General features: G+C 37.5%; 1 protein-coding gene across 1 annotated transcript in view; it reads left to right on the forward strand.

Annotated features, from left to right (window-relative positions):
- ERC1 (ELKS/RAB6-interacting/CAST family member 1) overlaps positions 1 to 24,723 on the forward strand; it is a 277,653-nt gene that overhangs the window by 211,806 nt on the left and 41,124 nt on the right. Inside the window, 1 exon segment of the mRNA XM_030447002.1 lies at positions 13,642 to 13,786. Coding sequence (XP_030302862.1) covers positions 13,642 to 13,786 — 145 coding nt within the window.

Here is a 24,723-nt window from a genome sequence, read left to right on the forward strand (position 1 = left end):
TGAACATTGGCAGCCTCCATTTGAAGGTCAGATTTTTACAGTGCAGAAGAGCAAGCTACAATGGGATGAAAAACAACAGATGGAGAATATTTATTTCTTGGATGGGGGGCTATGGTTGAAGAATAGGATTGTAGCAGTAGGTTGACTCCACAGTCTTGTTGCCACAGTATTGTGTTGCATAAGGAGGTTGTTCCTAAAGGTGGTATTGAAGGCAGCAGGCCCCGGGCAGCGCGGGCTGGCAGGGAGAGGCAGCGGCGGGGCTGAGCCCCATTGTTTCTGTAAGTGGTTTCAGGGCTGTCCAGGTGTCCTGATTTAAAGGCTGCTCCTTGAGACAGGAAATTGTATCTTGTTCTGAGGTTTACTGTAATAAAGTACATAGTCCTGGGGGAATGCGCTGCTGGGCCCATGAATCACTTTATGGGCTGGCTGTTCTGACCTCAGCCCTGTGATTTATTCCCGCCATACCGCAGCAGGAATGGCAAAAATGTAACCGGCGCATGGTCTTCCCAGCCTCCCCCCCCTCCAACCCAGATGGGCCTGAGACTGGGAGGCTGCCATAAATCCATAAACGCAGGTTTGCTCGGAGCTGGCAGTTCTGCTTGTCTTGCCCAAGAGCTCTCCACGGTGCATCTGCTTGGGATTTGGTGGTAGAGGAATCCTCTGGCTTCTCAGGTGTTTCCTTCGTAGCTTTGTGGCCTTGTAGCTCCTGGAGTTTCTTGTGTGAGGAAGAGAAAATCTCAGTGCAATCATGATACTCTTTGCAAAAATAAGGCAGCTTGAAGTGTACAAGATGTTTGCAATCCCTTTTTTCCTTCAAGCTACTGATATGTAATAATAATAATAATAATAATAATAATAATAATAATAATAATAATAATAATAATAATAATATAATCTGATTGTTTTCAGCTCAGGATGTCACTGTTTTATAGATTTTACCAGAGGTACTCATACAATTCTTCTCTTAAGTAAATAATCATATTTGCATTTATAGAGGTAGTTAAATGATGTGCCCTTAGCCAAACCACAAGTGACAGGCATGAAGAACAGATTCTGACTTTCAGCTCTACTAAGACACCTATTTCTATCAACTATGCTTGCTTATGTGTCTTAAAATTAGCAGTGCTAGTTTTAAAAATCTAACACTTTTGTTCATCTTTTTATCTCAGTTTTTAAGATTTATTTTGTATAAAGCATCCTTCTGTTTTCCTGTAAATTCATTTGCCCATGCACTTTAGAAAATACTCAGAATTCTTCCTGATGTTGTACAAAGTACCCATTTCTTAAGGATAGTTTTGGGATTAAAAAATTAGTCACTTCACTCACGTTCACTCTGCCTCTTCGATGTATTCTGCTCCCATCCACTGTGAATGTTTACACAACTAAGTGTAAATCTCCACTGTATATTCTTATTATGAATTTGGGGTTCTTAGCCTAATGATTTTAAATAGTTAAGACATTTTAGAAAATTAACAAAGCCATTTTCATCTAGTAGTTTGTAAATAACAGCTAAAATGAAGAATCTGTAACCTGTGAAGCAGTCCTCTTCCTTGAAAATTTCTGCGTTAACCTTCTCATCCTGAAATTGGTCTTGGCAAATACACACAATGTTTCTGTGAAGTAGATTAAACTTTAAATGTCTTGAAATTTAGCAAGGAGTTGTTAAGCATGCTTTTTTTCAAGCTATACATGAGAAAAGGCTTTGGGTAACAGAATGTATCATGGGATCTGATAATAAAGGGTTGTCAGGGGTCTGTTTCCATGTTTTAGATCAGGTTTAACCTTGCTTGTTTTGGAGCAGGGTGTGAATGCTCACTCTCCTAAACTGTTTCTACAGCATGCAGCTCTAGTTTCTTCTCATGAAAACGGGGACTGTATAGAGATAAAAACAGAAAAGAAGATGATGGGATGCTCCTTACTTACTGTCTAATGCCAGTTGCTTTAAGCACCTGGAAATCCGTGTATCTTCAGAGCACAAAATACAAAATACATCATAGTGCCATTTAAAACAAATCTGCACTAAGTGACTGCAAGTATCTAAACCAGCTTTCAGATCTGGATCTGAAAAAGGAAAAGAAATTACATCTCTGAGGCCACTTCTGCTGCAGTTATGGAACTAGTCCTATTCAAATTTTATCTACAGCCCCTGTCACCTGCTCCATTCTTGTCCTTGACCCTTTCAACAACTTCTGCTTGCTTAGAAACACTTTTCTGGCACTACTTAAGCAGTGGTCATTGAAATTATCAGGACCAGTAGGCAAAGTGATGCCTCAGTGCTGAAAGAAACTGCTTCCCTCCTCTTTTTACCCTAATAGTGCTGTTTCTGGCCTTACCCAGACAGTTGGCATTTCTTGTGCTTCCTTTTCAATCCATCTTCTGAGCAGCACCAGCAACCAGAAAAGACTGAAATACAGGTGCTAAGCATTAGGGCTCGGATGAAACAGAGGTCAGCGCTGGTGCTGCTGTTGATACTGCCACCAAATACTAAGGCATCCTTAGCAGAGTTAATTTAAGCAATCCCTTATATTGTGTCTGATCTTACAGAAAATTTATCTTTTTAGAAATCAGGCAAGGCAGTTCTGGAAGAGAGGCTTGCACAGTCTTACAAAAGAGCCCTCAGAGCAGAGGGAGGAGGAAATTAGGTGAGATGCATCCAGGTTGGTAGTTGAAGAGACAATAAATAATGAAAGCAATCTGTAAGTCTAGAAAGAGAATTTATTGAAAATTAGAGGACAATTCAGATGCTTGTAAATGAACAAAATCAAGTAGCTCTACACATCCAGTATGTAACATTAAACCTGATATCATAGGGATAATGTCAATTGTGGGAAATATATTCATAGCTGGAATATGGGTACAAATTGTTCAGGAAAGCTAGAAATGAAAGTACAGGTGACTTATAATAATGATACTAGAGATTCTGGGGAAGCAAAAAGTGACAGAACAAATGAAATAATATTACTTTGAATCAGAATAATGTAAGGACTGTAAAAGGAGCTACTTAAAAAAGGTGGATGATAGCCTGCTACAGATTTTTGGTGTTAAGTTGTGATAGGTATAAATAACAATGGAGAAATGTGGGTTTTATGGGAAACATCTTATCGGATACAAATCAGAGAAACTGCTGGAATTCTTAACTCAATATTTACTAGCTCACCAAGAACTAATCTTGATTTAAGACTTGTAATAGCTGTTGATGATACTAGAGAAGAAAACATTACTGAAACCAACTTCAGCTGTAGTGGTCATGAATTGAATACACTTAAATAAAAAATCCTGTGCTAAACAAGTTTTCCATTTCAAAATACTAAATTGAGAAAGGAAAAATATTAGGTAGGAAGTAAATTTGACAGAAGGACAAATATTCAAGTGTAGAGGATGCAGGGAATTTATTTAAATGAAAAGTCAAAAGTTCTGAGGTCTCTGCATCCCATGCAAAGGGAAAAAAGTTTAAGGAAGAGTTATAAGCTTAGCTGTCTGTGTGTCTACATCTAAAAGAAAACTAGCAGCAGCATTAGAAATTGCTGGAAAAAAATAAATGTTTCTGGGAGGCAGAAATTACAGGAATAAAGTGAAGTGAGAATAGTGAAAACTGCTGCTGAATCGGACCCTCCAAAGGAAATTAAAAGAAATTGCAAAACATTCTAAAGACACAGATACAGGGGGGAAAAAGTGGAATCACAGTGCACTAAGGACTGGACTAGGTTTATTCATAGTATGCATATGGTCCCAAAAACAAATATATGCCTTTGCCCCTGTTTCCAATGAGCAGGCAGATAACAAATGAAAAAAGGAAGGTATGATGACCTATCAGAATATGTCAAGTATGGAAAGAAGACAGCTGCAGAAATAAGAGAGATTAATTACAGTAACAAGAAATAAGTCATGATACTCATTTAGCAATGAGGTGAATTCTTTATCAGTTGAGTTTAAGGGTTGGATATTTTTCTTAAAACAACTATATTATAAATCCTTACTTGTTTTTTCAAATGCTCTGAAACCACACTAAGACTGGAGGATTGCTGTCATCATTTGAGTGATACAGCTGAAATTTATTTCTGTCAGCTCTCACATGGAGTCTAATTCACAAAGATGCAATTAAAGCACAATTGTTTTCACTCTAGTTGTTTGCTGTGTCATAATCCATGTGAATTCCATTATTTGGTTTTATGGATTGGCTAAACTAAAGGTTTGACAATGTCACAGCATCTTGAAGACCTGCAGTTCCTCCAGGAATAATAAACTTGTGCTGAAACCTGAAAATGGGAGGGCTGAACCATCTCTTTCAGCAAGAGCCCTGTCTTCTGTCAGCTTAAGCCAACAGCAAAACCACATGCTAAGCTAAAGGTGGTGTCACAGGAAAAGAAACAAGAGTAGCTTTTCTTAAACAGTCATTTTTCAAAACCTGGTGGCCTGAGTTGCCTGCATGAAAACCATAAGTTTGTGCTCTATTTGCACTTCTTTTAAACTGCAGATGAAGGAAGACAGTGCAAGTTTCAGGACTTCTCAGAAAAGCTGTCTTTGTGGAACATGAGAACCTTTTGGGTACTTCTGTCTCTCATCTAGCTTCTGCACCAAAGGCTGGTAAAACACAGAAGGGTTTCTTAAAAAAAAAAAGCACTGCCCTTTATAGGGACAAATCTCACATAATATGAGGTGCTAGGATTGAAGGTTCATTCTAAACTGTACCATCTTTAAGAACTCCCATTCTTTACAGGCAAGTAAATACAAATACACACTTGTACTATCAATTTAGCAACTGTAATGTGCAGCAGCCTCTTTTTCACTGGAGGAATTAATCAATAAAAATAGTCCAGGAAATTAGTTGTGGGTTGGAAGGTCCCTCTGCGAAAGCCTTCGACTTTTTTCTGAGCATGCTGGCAGACAGAGTCTGGAGCCGTATTGTAATTCTGAGTGCTCTGAGCTGAGACATGAGTAAGACTAGGAATTGCAAATCTTTGTCTTAGGTGCCAAAGTAGTAAAAGAAGGATGGGAAAAAAAAAGATGGAAAGTAAAGTAAAAAGTTTAAATAAAAGAAGGGCTAAAACACTGATGGGAAAGGTAATATAAAATATTTATAGGATTGCTTCTGACTATGTCAAATTCATTGAGGGAAACAACTTCAAAAAGCATAGTTTATCAATTCTAATAATGAATGATGCTTCTGTGATTTTAGACATTTAGAATGTTGTAGAAAATAGTTACAGAAATTTTGTTATCAGTATCTTTTGCTTTTTTTAAAAACATGGACAGCAGAGATTGTAATGCTTCCTTTGTCTAAAATTAACATTGATTTATTGACACACCATTTGTACAATGGAAAATTAAAAGAGTAAGCTTCTTGTAAGCACCTAACTGTATTCAGAAATAACTTGTGTTTCTATCTCTTGTTTTCCAGTTGTGGTCACTTGTATATAAAGACACTGAAAAGAACAGTAAGAAGGTGTAAATTCAAGAGGCTTCAATTTGTTGATGACAAATAACTTTTTATTTTCTTCTCACTTGGATAACCTGAATTTACTCTTCTTTTTTGGTAGCTGTGAGAGTATAGATGAGAGGTGGGAATGGCAGCTGACGTGCCATCTTTCTTGCTGAAAGTTAACTTGCTGACTCAGGAAAAAAGAACAGGAATGGAAGGAGTAGTGTTACCCCTTTTTACTGAGGGTGTAAGGCTGTGTTTGGGAAATTAATTTACAGCCTGAGGTTTGATTATTCCCAGCTGTAATGAAATGAGCAGGTAGTACATACTGCCAAGGTGCATTTTATTTCCACCTTTTTTGCAGCAAGAGGTTGCTACTGTTTCTTTTGGATAAATGTTTTGCTCAGTGTGTGATACTTTTTGCTTTTCCTCTAAGCTGCAGCTTAAATACTGCAGAAATTGTAGCTGGTGCAGAATTTGGCCACTTGTGTATTAAGTAACTTACTGGTCTGTAAGTGTCTTGAAATGGTGTTCTGTGGTATGACTGCCCGTATTTTTCAGTGTCACTTTTAAGAACCAGGTTCTGCAAGGACTGCCTCCTGCCTTCCCTGGTACTGCGGGTTCAGTAGCCACACTGACAGGATAGTGACTTTTGATTACCAGGGCCTCAGGTTGTTAGAAACTGAAATTTACTCTCCATGTGGTTCAGAGCAGTTGGAGTTTCTTAATTTTCTGAAGATGTTCTGTAACAAGCAAAAAATAGTTTAAAAAAAGAAAAAAAAGTTGAATTTGGAACTACACTTGTACTGCTGTAGATGGATTGATTCACTTTATGATGAAAAGAGTGATGTTAGTGCCAAGACAACTGTCCCATTGGATCAGCTTTTTGGTATGTTGTATTCTTAGTTACTTTTGAAGAGTTTATAAAGCTGGCCCATCCAAACAGTATCATTCTACCAAACTCATGGAGTTACTATATCCTGTCTTTTGACACCTTTACATTCTACACTGTCACGTAAATGCCTGTTTAGGTCTCATAATACTGCAATACTTTATCAAAATCTCTTTGCTCTCTACTCTCTTTGCTCTCTCTCTCTACTTCATATTGTCAATTTACGGGAGAGTTTTTTTAATTCATATGCAAATAAAATAGTTCTTTATTGTAATGATGATTCGCCATGGTAAGTTTTTACAAATATTATGATAGAAAAGCATTAAAAGATTGATCAACATTTTCTGTAGACTCTGAGTAAATGCAGCAGGCACAAGTCAGACAACTGAATGAAGCAAGTACTGCCCCAGTAGCAGCTGTTTCTTTCTTTGGCAACTGATGCTCTTATCACTGGACTCACTAAACAGGTTATGAAGCAGCAGAACCTTTCCAGTCCAAAGCCTTGTGTATTAAATGCATAAATCACAGTTACAGTTTCTGTTACTATGCCAGCTTGAAAACTGTGGCAGATCAGTCATCCCTCACGGAAGAGTAACAGTCTCTGTTGAAGGAACTGACTGGGTTCCTATGAGCTTGAGACCTCCAAATTTGTGTCAAGCCTTAAATGTTGTAGTTTAATTCCAGTCAGAAGGAAAACAGATTTGATCCCTGAAATTATAATAGGCCTGATGGAATTATCCCATTTCCTTGGTGACATTAAAATCAAAGCTGATAATGATCTTAACACTGCTTTTATATTATCTCATTCACACTTTCCAAATGCTCCACGTAGGAAGAAATCTCATGAATTGTAATATAATTATATAGAACAACGTATTTCTAATATTTCTTATGGAATTTGTGCTGTCTCTGACATATCTAAACATATTCTTTTGATGAATATGTATAGTTTTTATATTTTGAAGCATCATTAATTCAGCACTGTTTGCAGCCTGTTTTTCTTTCTAATTATACAGCTGATAAATATTCCAGCATTGTGACCCTGAGAACTGGGCAGTAAAGTACAAAATATCTTTTTAAAATTCACTTTCTGTTACATTCTACCAAAACAGTTTGTCTAATGCACTAGAAAGGATCTGTGAAGAAATTAATTACATTGTCTCCTGGAATCACTTGCTGTAGAGAACCATTTCAAGACATCTTGATTCTATTAGGTTTTGTAAGCCAGAGGGCACACTTGGCTACCCTGGTAGTTAAACCATTTTTAGTGTTGTGGATGAGCCCTGTTTATTACTCCTTATTGGACTTATGCTCCTTCAGCTTATTATTCAGGAATACAGAACATTAGTCCTGCAGTGCAGAGGGCTACTGAGCAGTTAGAAAGTCTTATGAACCCATTTGTAAAAATATGTTGTGGTTGACCAAAGAGGAAAAAGAGGAATGAAGAAAGACTGGTGTCTGTAGTGTGCAGGGTTTGAGTACACTGCACACTAGGATGCTGTGGTGCTAATGGGATTTGATAACAGAATGTATGTGAGCTGTAGTTCCTTATTTTCTAGGTTCATTCAAATACTTGGTCACTCAAACATCCAAATCGCTTATTTATACTCACCAAAGCCTGTACAAGAAATCTCATATATACTGTGTATGTGTTTTTCTAAGGCTTCTGTTAGCATATGAGATGCTAGCACCTGCCATTTTTACTAGTCATTCCAGCTGGAAAAATATTTTTCAGCATCTGAAGTTAAATGCTATGCTATTCTTTAAACCCTTTCTTCTCTGTTACAGATTTAGAATACACTGCTTTGCTAGGCACCTTCCTTGTATTTCTACAGTTTGTAGTATTAGTAGTATGTAATATTATTATAGAGCATTGTTCTAATTTTTAAGTTTTAATTCAGAAACAAAGACTGTTTCCGTGGTTAAGAAACAATTTTAAAGCTTTGCTTTGGTTCAAGGTCTGTACTGAGAACTAAGCTGCAGTTTAAACTATTGCTTTCTTATCCAGTTATCTTCCTAACATCAGGCATCTCCATTCTGAAGATGTGCACCCTGTTTTTCGTTGTGTGTTGACAAAAGTATTAGGTTGGTCAGTAAATGCTACAGGGCAACTTCACCAGGAATGCTTCAAAGACTTATAATATTTACTATCAGAAGAATTCAGTCATGGTAATTTTCAGTGATTTCTTGGCTCTGCCTTCCTTAAGACATTTCAGTGCTCTGGATCAGTCAGTATCTTGGAGTTGGAGTCATTCATAATTGCTGTGTCCTTGACATCATCTGTAAGAACTCTCAGTCTCAGCAAAACTGCAAACAGAACAGAGAGAGTGGATAAATCAGAAGTACTCTAGAGACAGCTCTGCTGCCACATGACTACTCTGTAGTTATCTATTTGAAAAGGCAAATCCATCTTTGTAAACTTTGTTGGGTTTTGTTTTTTGTTTTTTTTTAAAGACTGCAAAAAGACCAAATAATGTTGATAGTGATGTGCAGATTATTGCCATAATTATCTCATAAGAATTAAACCTAATGGTCTTGGAACCACTCCAGTCTGTGGTGATCCACTTTCAGTGAAAGGCTTCAGTGTAAGAAACAAATCCTCTTCTTTTTGTTCAATTCCAAGTAAATCCTAAACTTTCTCTTCAAGAGATTTTCTACACTATTGCCACTTCAGGTTTCCCTTGGTAATATTAAGGCTGTTTTAAAATCTGCTTGCCTCTTGTGAGCTGCTGCACAGTTCAATGCATGCTACAAAACATTTCCAGAGAGATAAGTAGGCAGTTTCCCCTCTTCCGTGTTGTTGTTTCCAAAGCTACAGTCCTAGCATTATCTGAAATACCCTAACTAATTTATGTGAGCTAAATTTATGTAGTGACTCTGGCACTACCCAACATTTAAAAAGTTGAACCATCTTGAGTTGTGCAACAAGTACTTGCTTTGCCTGCCTCGTGGGACATTCCAGTGTTGTGGACAGAAAACTCAACCTTTGCTGAATAAGCCTGAATCACTGACTGTTTATTACCTAAAGTGAGGATGAGGCTGTACAACTGACCCCAGCACTGCTGACAGATTTGTTCATGTGCCCACTAGCACCACTTGCAGCAGCCCATTTTCTCTTCCATACAGCTTCACTTGTTAAAACATGTTCTTCTGAGCTCTCTGGAGATGACAGCTCTTGAGAAGGGCAACAAGTCAGTTTTATTGTGCTCTCTAGTCACAAAACTTGTCTTTTTCTTGGTGGTATTTGATTTTTCTGGTTTTTCAGAAGCATTGTAGCAATTCCAAGCTCTTCTGGGAACTGTAATACACCATTGCAAACATCTCTCCTTTTAGGAGAGCTGACAGTGACACCTGCACTTCTCCCACATTAAACATTACCCATTTAGCCTGCAGAATTCAGAAGCACATCTAGAATGTATGTATCACATCACAAGGTATTTCTCTTATTTGGGTTCAAACTTCATCTTGTTCCAGTTACTAAAAAAACAGTTATAAAGCTACAACATTTTTCACCCCATTTCTTGAACAGCACCCCTGTCTCACACATGGTATAACACCAATGTTTTGGGCAGTAGGATGTTTTTTCTAAGACATGGTGGTGAAGATTATCTAGCAATAAGTAAGTAATGGACTGTCATCTGTATCTCATTATCCTGGTCCTGGAGTTTTCACTAAGGAAGTAGAGATGAGCAACAAAAAATTTGATAGCAGAAGGTATGCTTTACAATGCTATTTGAGGCACCTCCAATTTCCATACCAGAGTAATGGCTATATAGATACTGTTACAGATATATTCTTGGCTCTGGTCCTGAATCATCAGTGAGGATTGTGGGTTTACTATTAAAAGAGTGTTTCTTTAGAATCAAAACAGATTAAAGCAAGTGAAAATGACCAGAGCTCCAGGCCAGCCTGTCTTTCCCAGGATACCAAGAGCTAGAAAAAAGAAGAGGTCATGGATCATGTTCTGTCACTTCACTCTATTGATATTTTTCATGTGTCTGCAGGCAAACATCCAAAACTGGATACTTTTCCACAAAGCAAAAGCCACAGAAACAGAGTGGCAATAATAATGCACCCACTATCAGTCTTTCCCTCACCTACAGTCTTGACACTACAGCTGGGAATCTGATGTGCACCTTTTCCTTTCTTCTACCCTTTTTTGCTCCATTAAGTCATTATGTTTCTTTTTAAAAATTACCTGACTTTGTGGAATGGTGTCTTGAAAGACAAGAAATAATTCAAGCTGCTAGTTTTTCTAGATATGATCTAGGCAGGATCCAAGTACTCTCAAAACTGGATCTGTCAGATTTTTTATGTACTAGTGGTCTTCTTAAAGCAAGCTTACTCTGTTAGTGTTTACAAGAAACACTTGAATAAATCCAGAGATGAATTCCACCCACAGAAAGTCCATTGTATAATTGTGTAAGTCCATACTGCTGTCAGATGGTGAACAATTCTTTCTGTCAAAACACACCTTTGCCTCTTAAAATACATAGCTCTTTCACAATTTTTCATAGAGGATATATGGCTTCAGTTGAGATCCTGATAACAGCAAGCTTCCATGTATGGATAGCTTCAGCAAACTCCAGCACTCTTTGGAGTGACTGAAGAAAACAGACATCACATCTTACCAGGGGTTTTTTTGTGCTCCAGTTTCTTCTGCCTGGGCAATGATAGAGGTCTCATGCTTTTAGTAGCTGGGTCACTGACTGGGATTAGAAGGAAACCAACTCATACATCATCACCCTCTTCTGCCACCTAAACATGTAATCTGTAAGAAAAAGTTGTTCTTCCATCTCAGCTATCACTCATCTGAAATCAGTGATGGACTTTCTCATCAGGGAGTCATTTTTCACCCATTGTCTTCGAAAAACTTCACACTTTTCAAGAGAGAGCAGCATTTTTTTTTTTCACCTGCAAAAACAAGAGCTTTTTCAAATGTCCTGTCTCAGCCATACAACTCTCAATGAGGAACAGCATCAGAACCTGGCAGTTTCTGCTCCAGGGCTGTGGAGACAGCGTGCCTTCCACATAACTCTGTGGGCAAAAGTGCTGAGCTGTCTGCTGCCAGGCTGGGTTAAGAGGCTGTAGCCCTGAGCTGCTTCTTGGATGCTGCTGTCTTCTGTGATCTGTCAGCAGGACTGCATGTGTAGTCACTTCCTGATCTCATTCTGTTAAAATATTGTGTTGAGGGAGGTTTTAAGAGACAAAACGGTATTCTTCAGACTTTAGAACAAGGTCAAGAAGCAACTATACATGTAGTTAGTTATTCTTACAGATTGGAGATAGCAAAGTTAAGTTCTTTATCTGCCAGTGCAAGCTTTGTAACTGCATCCTACACATTTAGGTATGAGTCTCTCTGCTCCCTTGATTTAACCACTGGAGTACCTGATGGAACTATTTCACTCAGTCCTCAGAAACACTGCCATAATAAATACATTTTTTCATGCTTATCAAGGTAATAAATATATGAAGTTTTCAGCATTTAAACAGGTAAAAAATTATATGCTCCAGTGCTATATGCTCCTTTCCCCTTTTGAAGCCTTAGTTTAAATGCATAGATGTTAGATGCATATGTTCAAAACATTAGTATCGGGTAAAAGCATTTGCTGTTTGTCCTGTTGTCAAATGTTCTCAGTCATGTATTGTTTCACTTGGAGCTCTGTGTGTACCTTCAGATCAAGCATTTTTGTTTTAGCTACAAGTACAAATTCCTAACTAAGATTGAGTTAACTTACTTAGAAAGAAGATACAGGATGAAAAATAAAAAGCTATTTTAGTACAAGTAAAGTCTACTTAAGGAGTAGTAGTAAGTGAAATAGAAAGTGCAGGTTTAGTGTCACACTCAGCACTTTGGCAGTCGGATCCTAAGTCACCAGATTGTAATGAGTCTATATTAAAAAATGTCTTAACAACAAACAGAAAGATATATTGGTATAATTTAAAGCAATTTTAATAGTTTACATTACATTTCTATAACTTTTCTTACAACTTTAATAAAAGACTGAACATTACAGCAATGATATTAGCATAATTGCTATTGACAAGATTACAATAATAATTTTAACACATTTGATTATTTTTAAGAAATCATTCTCTGAAATGAATGATACTAGTATTCTTTTGTTTATAAACTAGAGCAGGTAAAATTGAAATTATTTGAAAATTCACAAGTTTTACTACTTCAACTGGATTTGCAAATACATTTTTAGATGAAAGGTAGGTAGGAAATCTGTAGTATTGAGAGTTTGTTTACATCATCACTCCTGCATAATGCCATCTTTCACACAGCTACAAATGGATAGCACCTCAGTTTATGGTACTCAGAGATGGGACAAGCTACCCCTATTGGAATGTAAGGCTGAAGTTTGATTTTTTTATATCCTGTTGCACATCCTGATTTGGCTACAGTAGTTGTTTTCCCTAACAAAGAGCAAACCTTTGAGTTCACTTGAGAATTTCTGTTTTATGGCCAGTGCTATTGTCTTTGTTTCCTGTCTTCCCAGTATCACTAATAAGTTTCTGTACAATATTTTTAAGAGATTTTGCTACTGAGAAAGAGTATGGCAAGGCTGTGTTTCTATATCTAGTTAAAGTGCTTCAGGCTCAAGATCTTGCCATAGAATTTTCTTACTCACATTTCTATGAGGCTACAAAAGGTTTGTGGTGAGGACAGGCCTACCTTTGTCTTAATTACTGAGAACATGCATCCAAAAAGCTCATTTTATTGGTTACTCACAAGAAAAGTCAAATAATAGTTCAGGCAGCCTTGAAGGCATTTATGTCAACATCTGTCATGTAGCCAAAAGTGTCTGTGTCATCATTTTCTTCTGGGACTACACTGTATTGTTCAAGTAGTTTCAATAAACTTGTCACATGCCACCTTCCTTCTAAATGGCTGCATGAATAGGCAGTATAACTTAACATAATTTAATACAGAAGTCTTATTTTTTTGTGCATGTGTTCTCAAAATCTGTTCTGGAAAGGTTTAGAACATTATAATGAAAATGTTCAGCCAAATCAATAACAAATGGTAGTTATTAAAAACTGAGAAGCTGAGTGCAGAATAATAACATATTATTGTGTGCTTTTCTTATCCCATTAACAACAATTTGGTATCAGCAGTTGTTTAGGGAGAGGTGGGTGGGTCTTGACTTCCTTCCTCAGACATATAACATGACAGACATATAACCATGACAAATATATTCATTACTGCTCTTCAGAGTCATGTGCTGCTACAGCATTTATGGTACATTCAACCCTTTGTAGAGGCTTATTCTGAATTTTGCTGGATAGTAATGTATATATATGGGATTTGTTGTTTTTTCAGACAAGAAGCCCTCCTTGCTGCCATTAGTGAAAAAGATGCCAATATTGCTCTACTAGAACTTTCATCCTCTAAGAAGAAGACCCAAGATGAAGTGGCTGCACTGAAGCGGGAGAAAGACCGTCTTGTGCAACAGCTGAAGCAGCAGGTGAGTAGAGGACACCTTGGAAAGAAACCACACTTGGTGTGATGTGGGTCAGAAAGTGCATAAGTAACAATTTCAAACTATCTACCAGTCATGAAGCCTGTAAAAGACACGTTGGGGAAGGAAGAAGTCTCAGTGTTGAGGGAAATTGCTTTCTGTGACTGCCTGTGTAGTAGAATGTATGGGAAGCTGTGAAAAGGACATTGGGTATTATCTTCTACAGGCACAATTAACTACAGATTCAGGGAAATGTAGTGATACATCTTCTGGTGATTTGTATTTGCCTTATTGGAGGAGAAGCACACGTGGAAGAAAATTCTCCTTGCTTTAAAGCTCAAATATGAATGTATTACACCATGCCATCTCTACTGTGGTTTCTAATTTGTAACACAAGCACTATATGGGAATGCCAGCTACTGGAGTGGAGTTTGGGAGGTATCGTTCTTGTGAGGAGATTGGTCCTTTCCTGTTTCTTGCCTCTTCTGTTTCTATGATCTTTTTGTGTTGGCATAACAATCATAAAAAGTATGTTTTTATTCAAGCATTTAATATTGTGCTTCTGTATTGAATGCAACATGAAAAATAACTTGCCAATAAAAGGCAGAGAAAGCAAAAGGCATCCCTGGCACAAGGACATTTGGGATCTGAAAAACCTGTGTAAATTTTTCATTTACACAGATGGTGGGTTTTTCTAAGTTATTCCCTTGCCACATTCCCTGCAATAGTACATACCCTGCTGCCAGTCCAGTATCAACTTCTTCAGTGCCACCAATTCCATTTCCATAAAGTTTTATCTGTCAACCAGATGATTTCTGTTGCTGTCAAAGGCAATAAGAAAAAAACAGGTCTGCTTTTTGATAAGGGATTTCTCTGCTTCTTGTTCAGGAAACAAAAATACATTATTGGCCATGTATTTTTAAGATAATTATTATAGGTTTAATTTAAGAACAGTCATTTTTATTGTTATACCAGCTTCAAAATGAGCAAGAAGTATAGTTTACAGTCTCACATTATTTAATATTGAGCAACAATTGTAGTTAATTTCACTTGTCAGCCAGATGACCTCCCACTAAAACAGGATTCAAGAAGAGGTCACAGCAATGTAAAGTGCTTATTTTCTTCATGTAATGGTAGGTATAACAGCGTTAATATACATTACCATCCATTCCAACAGAAATTCAAACTTTATTGCCAGTTCTGATTGTCCTAAGTTTAAATTCTATCTGGTTTGTGTCCCTTGCCCCTCCTATTTTGCTTCTGATTATCATTTGTGGGTGTATGGAACAATCTAGGGTTTTTTGATGATGGGTTTTTTTCCTACTGAAACTTTGTGTATACTTCTGAATTAAGACTGATTATTGGCAATTACTTAAATTTCAGTTAGGTGATTTTTTAAACCTTACTGTATTTTATATCATTAGCTTTTAGTGCTGATAAGTCATACCATGTCATATAGAGTTCCTAAAAATACATGATCATTTCCCTTATGGACGCCTATTCCAAGTGCTTTTCTGTATACATGTGGGATATTTCATTTCCCAAGTAAACTAAAATTACAAAGGAAGTTAATTTGACATTCTTCTTGCTATGAAACAGTACCAATTCTGAGATGAATTTTGAGCAATAGTCTTTTTTCAAAGGATTCATTGGAATGCCTTTGAACTTTTTGGTTCTGCCATCAGCAACTAAGATTTGTCATTGTTTAAGATTGTCATTTTTAAGAAAAAAATGAAAACAGCAGAAAGTGATCTCCTCAGCACAACTGTGCTACGAGTAATATAAATATGGATATCAAATCACAGGTAATGGGGCTGTAAGGTATTCTCTAGTTCATTCTCTAAGACATAATATATGTCCATATATAAACAGTCTAAACTATATTTAAACCATTTCTGAACTATATTTGTTTGACCTAACGTATCTTTGACATATCCTCTCTAAAATCTATCCTACATCTTAAGAAAGTATCATCTTTTTTTGTGTGTACCCTTCAATAGTATTGAAAGAAAAGCTGCTTACAAAGTTACTTACAGGATAGTGATACACCTCTGTAAGTTACAGAGGATCTGACATCTCATTTATTTTCTCAGTACTGATAGTTCTAGCATGTACTTTTTCTGTATTGAGGTCATCAGTTCTAATCATACCAACTTTGACAGGTTCAGAAATAAGAAATGGGTCAGAAGACGAGGCTGTGAGATTTTACAGGTTCCTCATTACTGGAGTAGTCAAAGGGAATCTCATCTTTCCACATGCTTTGCAAATAATCTGTGTACTTGCCCCTTGTGGTCCTCTTCACTTGGAACAGCTTCATATTTTCCAGCAAAACTACTGTGCTGCTTCAGCAGTGTAGACTTTCTCTGCATGGACCCTTTCTACATCTTGAGACTGAAGAAAGGTTCAGCTGCTTTAATGGTTACACCATATAGTATTTCAGGAACTTTATAAAGGTTTTGCTGTAATTCCTTAATTTACAGTAGAAATTCTGAATTAAAAATCTTACAGATTTGTAGATGTCCTGAATGTAGCAATTCAAGAAACAAAATGTTGCCAGTTAATCAAGTTCTTCTGGAAGACTGTGGAAAACAGTTCTGGAGCTTAAGAAGTTTATTCAACCCTTCAGATTCAGAACTGAGATCCTGACCTCAGTAATTCCTTCCTCCTACCTTTAACATTGTTTCAGAACTGGTGAGATCCCTGATAAGTAGTTGATGTTTTATTCCATCCCATTTTTAGGAAATGCTTAGACTTGGTGGGCAAGCAGCTCTTTGGATTGGCTGTCAGTCACAGTTGAAAGATTCCTGTTTCCATGTACACAGAATGCAAATAGGAATGCTGAGCAATATTGGAAAGGGGTGGTTTGTGTGAAGAGGTATGCATGCTTGGTAGTTATAGTAAGTGTGAATGGATCCAACTGTGTATGACAGAACTCAGATTATGCCTTTACATTGCTTGTGCTGGTTATCATTGAGGGGCTACAGTAGCTATCACTGCTAGCAGACTGACTTACTCTTACTTGACCTTCCTTAGAGTGTAAAAAGGCACAGCTCTTCCCCAAAGCAAAATCTCGTTGACTGGGTAGCCTCAGTTACCTTCTTTTTTTAAAAAAAAGTTCAACTTCTTCAGCATTGCAATTCCAGGGGATTTTTATAATATTGGTGAAGACAAATAGATTCATCAAGGGACGGTTGCTCAGATTCTGGAAGGTTCTGTGGTTATTCTTTGCTTTAGTTTTCTCCCTTCCCAACACTGTCAAGTTCGTGGTTGTTCACACAAGCAGGGTATTACTGTGAAAGAGAGGGAAGGATTGCTGCCAAAGACATTTTGGTTCTTTAGTTTATTTAATTATGTGTATTAAGGTTTGGATGAAGAGAGGCATTTCAGAAAGAGGATATGACAACAATGCTGTTTTAATTTAGAGTTTCTAGGCTCTGAATTGAAGGAATGCGCCTCAATGTACAGACCATTTCCTAATGAGGCACTCGGCATTGATCAGGCTTTTCAGTAAATGGAGCTGCCTGTTTCATATTGGTTGTCAGTTTGTATGAGGGATTTCCTCTATCATCAGAAAGGCAGGCAAATTGCAGGGCGAGGGTCACCAGCTAATGTGGTCCCAATTTACTTCCTCCCTGAGTACTTTGTCTCCATGAGGAGTTCATGGAGAAGCAGTGGGTTGGGAGGCTGCTTCACCGGAGGGAGCCAGGGCTGATGCAAGAAAACAGAGCTGAGGGTTGTCTAACAAAGTCCAGATGTAGCCTGGCGAGCACCAGCCAGCACGCTCAGATTGTGCACCATACAGAAGGCCCCAGGACGTGTGTCACGCTGGGATTGATGAGGACCTGAGGTACTTTGGCCTGCTTTGTGGCAGCATATCCACTGCCCTTCTGTTAGAAAATGTCCTGTTCACTATCTATTCCTTTCCTTGTCAAGATGGTTGTAAGAATCAGTATTTATTTATTGTAACAGGGCAAAGCTTTGAGCTGCAAAGATGAAGCATATCTGAATGGGCTGAGGTTTTCCTGTCTGTGGCCTCTGAGTCTTAAATGCTTGGGGTTTTCTACTAGGAGGTTTTTGGAGCAAAGATTGTAATTTTCTATGTTTGCACAGTGTCTAGCACAGTGGGGGCCTAACTTGACCAACATCTCTAGGCACTACTATGCCATAAATGTTAAGTAATAGTGATGAAAGTTTTAGGAGGCTCTGAACTGTATCAGTGTCTGTTTTCTGAGAACTTGAAGTTCAGTATTATAATACTTGAAGTAATAATTGAAGAATACTTGAATAATACTTGAAGCATTATTCAGTTGAATTGTTTCTAAATCACTCTGTTCTAAATCACTTTTATTATTAGATAATGTTTCATAACTATTCCCAATTCTTGTTTTAATGTACTGTAGCAGAAGTCACCAGGAACTAGCTTGATTCATTGTTGTTGATGATGGGAACTCAAATTTTTCATTTTTAATAGTGTGACTCCATGTTAGGTTAAATCTGGGTACATTTTTATGTATATTTTCCTAAATAAAAGGAATTTTCAGATCACTTCCTCAGTGTTTCAAGAAGAGTTTTGATCCTTGCAGAACCACTGAGCTAAGCTGTATCCACGTATTTCATAAAGGCGTATTTTCTTCCGTCACTTAGATTATTAATTAAAAATATGAAGAATAATACAGAACTTAGCTCAGAGGTCCATGTAGCCCACTTGATTTATTCATCAAACTCAACAGTTGATAACTACTATGGAATATGATCTCCCAAATAGTTTTGTACCCACACTTTTTTTATTTTAATCATAGAAGATTTTTCTCACTTTGAAGCAGAAACAATATCTTCTTAAAGTACATTCTTAAAGACTATTGGTGAAGGATACCTTCAGCATTGACAAGTCTTCTTTGGCCCATCTGTCTTTAGCATTATAATGTTATTGTTCATCTGTAATCCCCCTTACTGCAATTTAAGATCATTATTACTTTTTCTGTCTGTTTGGTGCATAGAAGAAAAAGACTGTTTCCTGGTACATTTAGCTGCTGTTTTGGTTTATCATAATATCTCCTCTGTAGTTTTCTCTAAACCAGTTGCAGTTCTTCCAGTTTTTGTGTGTCTTATTTTCTAGATATCTGATCATTCCCATTGTTCTTTGTTTAATTTATCTTTTGCTTTCTCCAAGTGTGGTATCCAAAACTGGACAAAGCTCAAAATGAGGCCTTTCCTTAGCTGAACTTGTAAAGGAGCATGTCATGTGAGAGTGTCAGAAAGCTTCCAAAACCTCACCAGTTCCCACAGGTTCCAAAAAATAACCATTAATGACTTTCATTATAGTAGATAAACTCTTTCCTAGTGTAGTCAGAGCTAGCAAATTTGTAGACATCTGAGTTTTTCTAATACCATCTCATTTGTTTTCCTTCTCTGGCCTAAAATTACATTCTCTGACTACTGAAATAAGTTTTTTTAGGCACCTGAGTACAGCTTTTGGTGAAGACTAACAAAGAAAAGACATGAGAAGCATTTTAAGCTTCTCAGCTTTACTTTTTGGTGGGTTTCACTTTTGACTCTGTGGATTGAACTTTGTCTTCAGCTGCCTTTTCATTCTAATGTATATCTCTAATGTTTGCTTTTTCTCCCTTCAAGCTTCCATTTTATACAGTCCTTCACCTTTCCTATTTTTGCCATATACACTCTAGCTGTTCACTTAGTGAAAAGAGCTCCTTTCTGTTTTAGTGAAGGGAGATAAGAAACCTTATGCTATTGAAAGCATTGGTTATGTAGTCAGCTTGCATGACCTTCAGAGGAATCTTTAATACCTGTTGTTCCCTTCTGCTTTTATCTCCTCATTATGATCATTCCTTTGTCTGTGGGCCAGCATGAATTAAGGGGTTGTTATTTTACTATTCCCATAAATTGTCAAGAATTATTTGGTGATGACTTGTAGTATTAATAGTTAGTATTTATGCAATATTTAATATCTATTTAATCTATCTATGCAAGTCCCAAAGCTGTATTCTCCATTCTGCTTTGTACTTCCTCCTTGCAAAGATTTTGGCTGACTTCCCTTGTGAGGCCAAGGTACCACAAAGATTTGTTTCTCAAGTAAATGTGGTTCATGGGATCATGAGGAAAAGGAAAGAATTTTAGATTCCAGCATAGCTTCCCCCCCATAAAAATGCTAGTTTTCCACTGTTATTTGTTTCCCTGGAAACCCCCCACACTGACACCTGACACTCCTCTGCTCTGAACTTTTCCAAAGTTAAGTTCCACGGGTTGGAGTCATTTCTCTTTGTAACAGGAGAATGTAAAACAGGTCAAAGGAGACTGACAGGCAAGCGTTTTCTTTTTACTGCCATGAAGCTGTATTAGCCTGACCACACTTCTGGCAGTTTTTATTACCACCCTGCCTGATGAAACAATACAGATTCTCTGAGGCACATAGTTAGTCTTTGCTTTGCCTTAGCTGCCCTGATTTGAAGCCATGTCTGGTGAAAGTGGTTACCCTATTAGGAAAAGAATTTATTCTTCAGGTGACATGGATACAAGAACTGCAGGTGAGTGCAAAATGTAGTGCTGTTTCTAAGACAGTACTGTTGTTCTCCAAGAGCATCTGAGAGGTGCTGGCAGTGTGATGGTGCCCACTTAAGTTTAATGATTAGAGGTACGGCTCAAAACATTGTCAGAAGGGGACTTAAGAAGTCTAAGAAGATGCATTTAAGTTTTCTGAGTGTGGTGGCAGCTTTTTGTAGCTGGGAAAACAAAATGAATGTTAACATTTGAAATAAGTGATGAGTTCATGTCACCTGGATCCATCTTTGTTTATTGATCTCTTCACCACAGTAGCCACATACTTGCACTAGAGCAAGAGTGCACCAGAGGCAAAAGTGGGGAAACCTGTCTGATAAGAAAGCTAAGAACAGACAAACAAGTTTGAAGGGGACTTCCATGTCATATGTTTCTCCATGTACTGGGCAGAACAGAAGGTCTTTTCCATAGTCTGGTATGCTCTGAATGCTATATTAACCTATTCAAAACAATAACAGACAGATTAATGTACTTGACATGAAATTTTCAAGTAATAGCGAAGCATTTTGGAACTATTGTCACTTGTAATGGATTTGGTACACGAACGATGCAGTCCCAGCTTCCTGTACAAACTCTGTGGTATATAGAGTTAGTATAAGTCATCTTTCTTCAGGTTCTTCTACTACAACTATCTGTAGGACCAAATGCAGCTTTATAGAATTTGGATCTCTAGACTTTAATATACAAAGATGCAAAAATACATTGCTTTTCTGGTATACTCTTAGCTGTCCTGACAGTGTAGCTGGCATACATGTGAGGAGGCAGAAGTGAGGGAAATCACTATATACACTTTCTATTCAAGAAGCTGTTGGACTAGAAACAGAGGAAACTTCTGGCTGAAGTGAATATATATCAACTAATTGCCTCTCATCAAGCATTGCCAGCTGTCAAATGTAAGCGTCATGGATTTTGTCGAAGGCCTGTAATCTGTCCACATTATCAATCACAGCAGTGCTTGCTTTGCCAGGCTTTGCTCCTCAATAAATGTTTCTGTCAAGGGAGAATCCCTGCCAGGAGCAGACCCCAGCACCCTGACAGCAGCCGAGAAAGTGAAGCTTTGTCATGTCCTTGAAAACTGCTTTCCAAAGCACAGTGCAAAAAGCCCTCACAGATTAAGAGAAAGCACCTTCTCTTTGCCATGTTCTCCAGACTTTTTTCCCATCATTTTTAATTATCAGTTACCACAGTAACAGCACTCAGTGCAGCGTCAGCAGTCTCTTCTGGGGCAGCATTTCATCTTCCCACGGTATTACTTATACTCTTATGCCTCTCTACCTCCTCCTTCTACCTTTGTTCTCTACCTTTCATGTTACTAAGTAAGAATCTATGCTCAAGTGCTTCCCTGCTGTAGGTGGCCTCATGGTGCCAGAGAAGGGAACTGCATGTTGGCCCTGCTGTAAACAGCCACATCTGCAATCTGTTTGTGCCTTCACTCATATCTGAGCTGGTAGTGTTTAGCCTGTCATTGCAATGGTGGCTCTGTAGTTTTACTTGAAGAGAAAGATTCTTTGCTTCACTGAGAGATTGTGATTCAAGATTTATAAAAGTACTTTGGAACTCAGATGACAATACAGTACTTGCTGCCCTTTTTTTCCTAGGCATTCATAATGTTTAAGACTCTGCAGATTAACATTTCCCAAGTTCAATCTCAGTTTTCAAAAATGCATTTCAGTCTATTAGAAATATTCCTCCATTTAGTGATTGTTCAAGTTGGATGAGGCTTCAATCAGCCTTGTCTAGTGGTGGGTGTCCTTGCCCATGCAGGGGCATTGGAACTAGATGACCTTAATGTCCCTTCCAACCCAAACCATTCTATGATTCTGTGATTATATTAAGATTTTCATTTTACAGTTTTACAGCTTTTTAATTCACTAAAACTTTGCACAGAAAAATATAAATTGATTTGATAGTTGCTGATGGCATCTACTGCCGTATTTATGGTCTCTCTCATTCAAAGATTAACTCCTATACAAAGGTATTTAAGCAACATTGTCCCTGACTAGAAAGTCAGGATTGCTGGAGAAGTCTGGGTTAGCAGTAGAGAGACTCCGTATCCCATTTCTGAATAAAATTATGGGTGACTCTTCTTTTGCTTAGCTTCTACAGTTAGTGGGGTAGTTGGAAAAGATCCCTACACAACTACTCCCTGTTTGTTGTCCAGCTGCAGGATGTGCCTCAGGGGTAAAATATTTGAGACTTTATAACAATCAATTCTTGTGGTTTGGTTGGTTTGGCATTGGTCCTTCAGTATTTGAATTGGTGATGTTTGAAGGCTGACCGGAAAACACAGTGAGTTTATGATAACATTTCAATCTTGTCATTTAGGCACATTGTTTAGGGAACTTTGAAGTTTTGGTGACAGATAATTCCACTTAAATATGTAAATATCTTGATGAGATAAATCGATAAATATATTTCTGTGAAGAAACAGGAATTTTACAGCAAAATTTCCAATACAGGATGATTTTAAATTACTCGCTTGAGCTCAGTAAAAGTACTACTATTTTCAAAGATCAGTGTGCAACCATCCTTACTGATAATTTGTTGCTTGCATGCAGCTCTTTCTATACTAAATTATTCCTGTTCATCTGGGCTGGCACTGGCAATTGTTACAAATTGGTGCACCTGTCTCTTTATCTCATTTCCATTCAGAGTGTGCTAACTTGGAACATTTTGCTTATCTTTTCCTATATTTATTGGCATTATTCCCCTGGGAACACACAACACTAATTAGTTCACACTAAAGCTATAAAGCAAGACTTTATTTGTGGATACTTCTCTTTGTATAAAAAGCCCAATGAACCCATTGTCTTTAAACACTATCTTATGTAAAAAGTAATTCACATGTTGATAGTTGGTAGAAAGCTAGTGGTAGACATCTGAGAAGCATTTTACCAGCTTTAGTATTGGTTTTAATTTATGTAAGATCTGTAACTGGTGAGGTGATAGATGATGCAAGGTGTGTTCCAAAAATGTGTAAGGAGAAGGTGAAGTCAGAGATACGAGGTGACTGATTTGTTTTATAAACTAAATATGTAGAAGGTTTCAAGTAGATTACAGATTAACAGTTGTATGACTTAATAAGTCAGTTATGTGTTCTTTACTTGAAGGAGGAATGGTGGAAAGAATTGTGCACCTAGAAAAATGTAATGAAAATTAATGATCTATAAGACAGAATAAATTGGATGTTTGGGACTTATATGTGTTATCAGGGGAGTAACATAATCAGTGGGTTTTTTTGCTTGAGTAGGGAAAAATACATAGTCTGCAACAGAGAATTTTAATCCCCTCCATTTTAAAAAATTAGAATGAAAAATTAAGACTTAACCAGACAGAATGAACCTCAGCTTAACAGTGAGCTGTTGATGAACAGTGGTCTCAGGTATTTTTGAGCTTACTTACTGAAACACTTCTCAGTCTACAGATTTTTTTTTTTCTCATCCACTGTGTTAAGCTTCTTAGAATTCTGAAAATAATTTCCCTTTTTGAATCAACCTGATTGAGCTGAGTCCAATGCACCATATCTCAGGCTAGTTAATAGGTCATGCAGGGAGAACAAGCTTCATATTGTGGGTGGAAATCTGAGATATGCGCTGTCAGTTAGGACCAGTTTTTTGATACTAACCCTTCACTAATTTATATACTGAGTTGTAAAAATTGATAGGATAATACATCAGCTTTATCAAAAGAAGTCATGGATTTATGAAATTAGGTGTTGATAACTTCTGCAAATAGACAGGTGCTGTTGTCTGCAGACTCCCCTAAGTTCTGTTGAATTCATAGCATTATGTTCTAAAGACTCTAAATCTTAAAAGAAATTACTATTCTTGTTTGGTGCAGAATAAATTACACATTTTACTCCTTAATAAGTACACACTGTTCCCTACACCTCTTTTCTAAGATGAAAAATTATTCATAACCAAAGAAAAGGTGTGCAATTTTTCATTTGTGAATGTCTGTAGGGAGGGATGGAGATTTTTTTTGCTGGCTGCTAACCTGGGGAGCTGTGAAGTTTCTGTTACAACCTGCCAGCTCCAAAAGATAAATACGATAAAGCTGATGATTATAGAGATCTGTCTTCCAGTGCTTCCCTCAAATTTGGATCTGCAAACGGTGATGTCAAATACGAGGCAGTGATTTTGAGAGATCATATTTAGGGCAGTTGCGTTCCGTTGTCTCTGTGTGGACCTGTTTTGAACATGAAATAAAAGGAGTGGTTTCTACCTAGCCTTCTGTGCCTTAAAAGTGGTACCCAAGGTTTAAGTCTTTTCAGTACCAAGAAATGCTTTTAGGGATTAGTCCAAGATTGTGTGCACAAAGACAAAATAAGTCTCAAGCTCAGTTATGAAAAGATTACCATCTGATTTTAC

Source organism: Calypte anna, chromosome 1 (genome assembly GCF_003957555.1).
Source record: "Calypte anna isolate BGI_N300 chromosome 1, bCalAnn1_v1.p, whole genome shotgun sequence".
NCBI classification, from domain to species: Eukaryota; Metazoa; Chordata; class Aves; order Apodiformes; family Trochilidae; genus Calypte; species Calypte anna.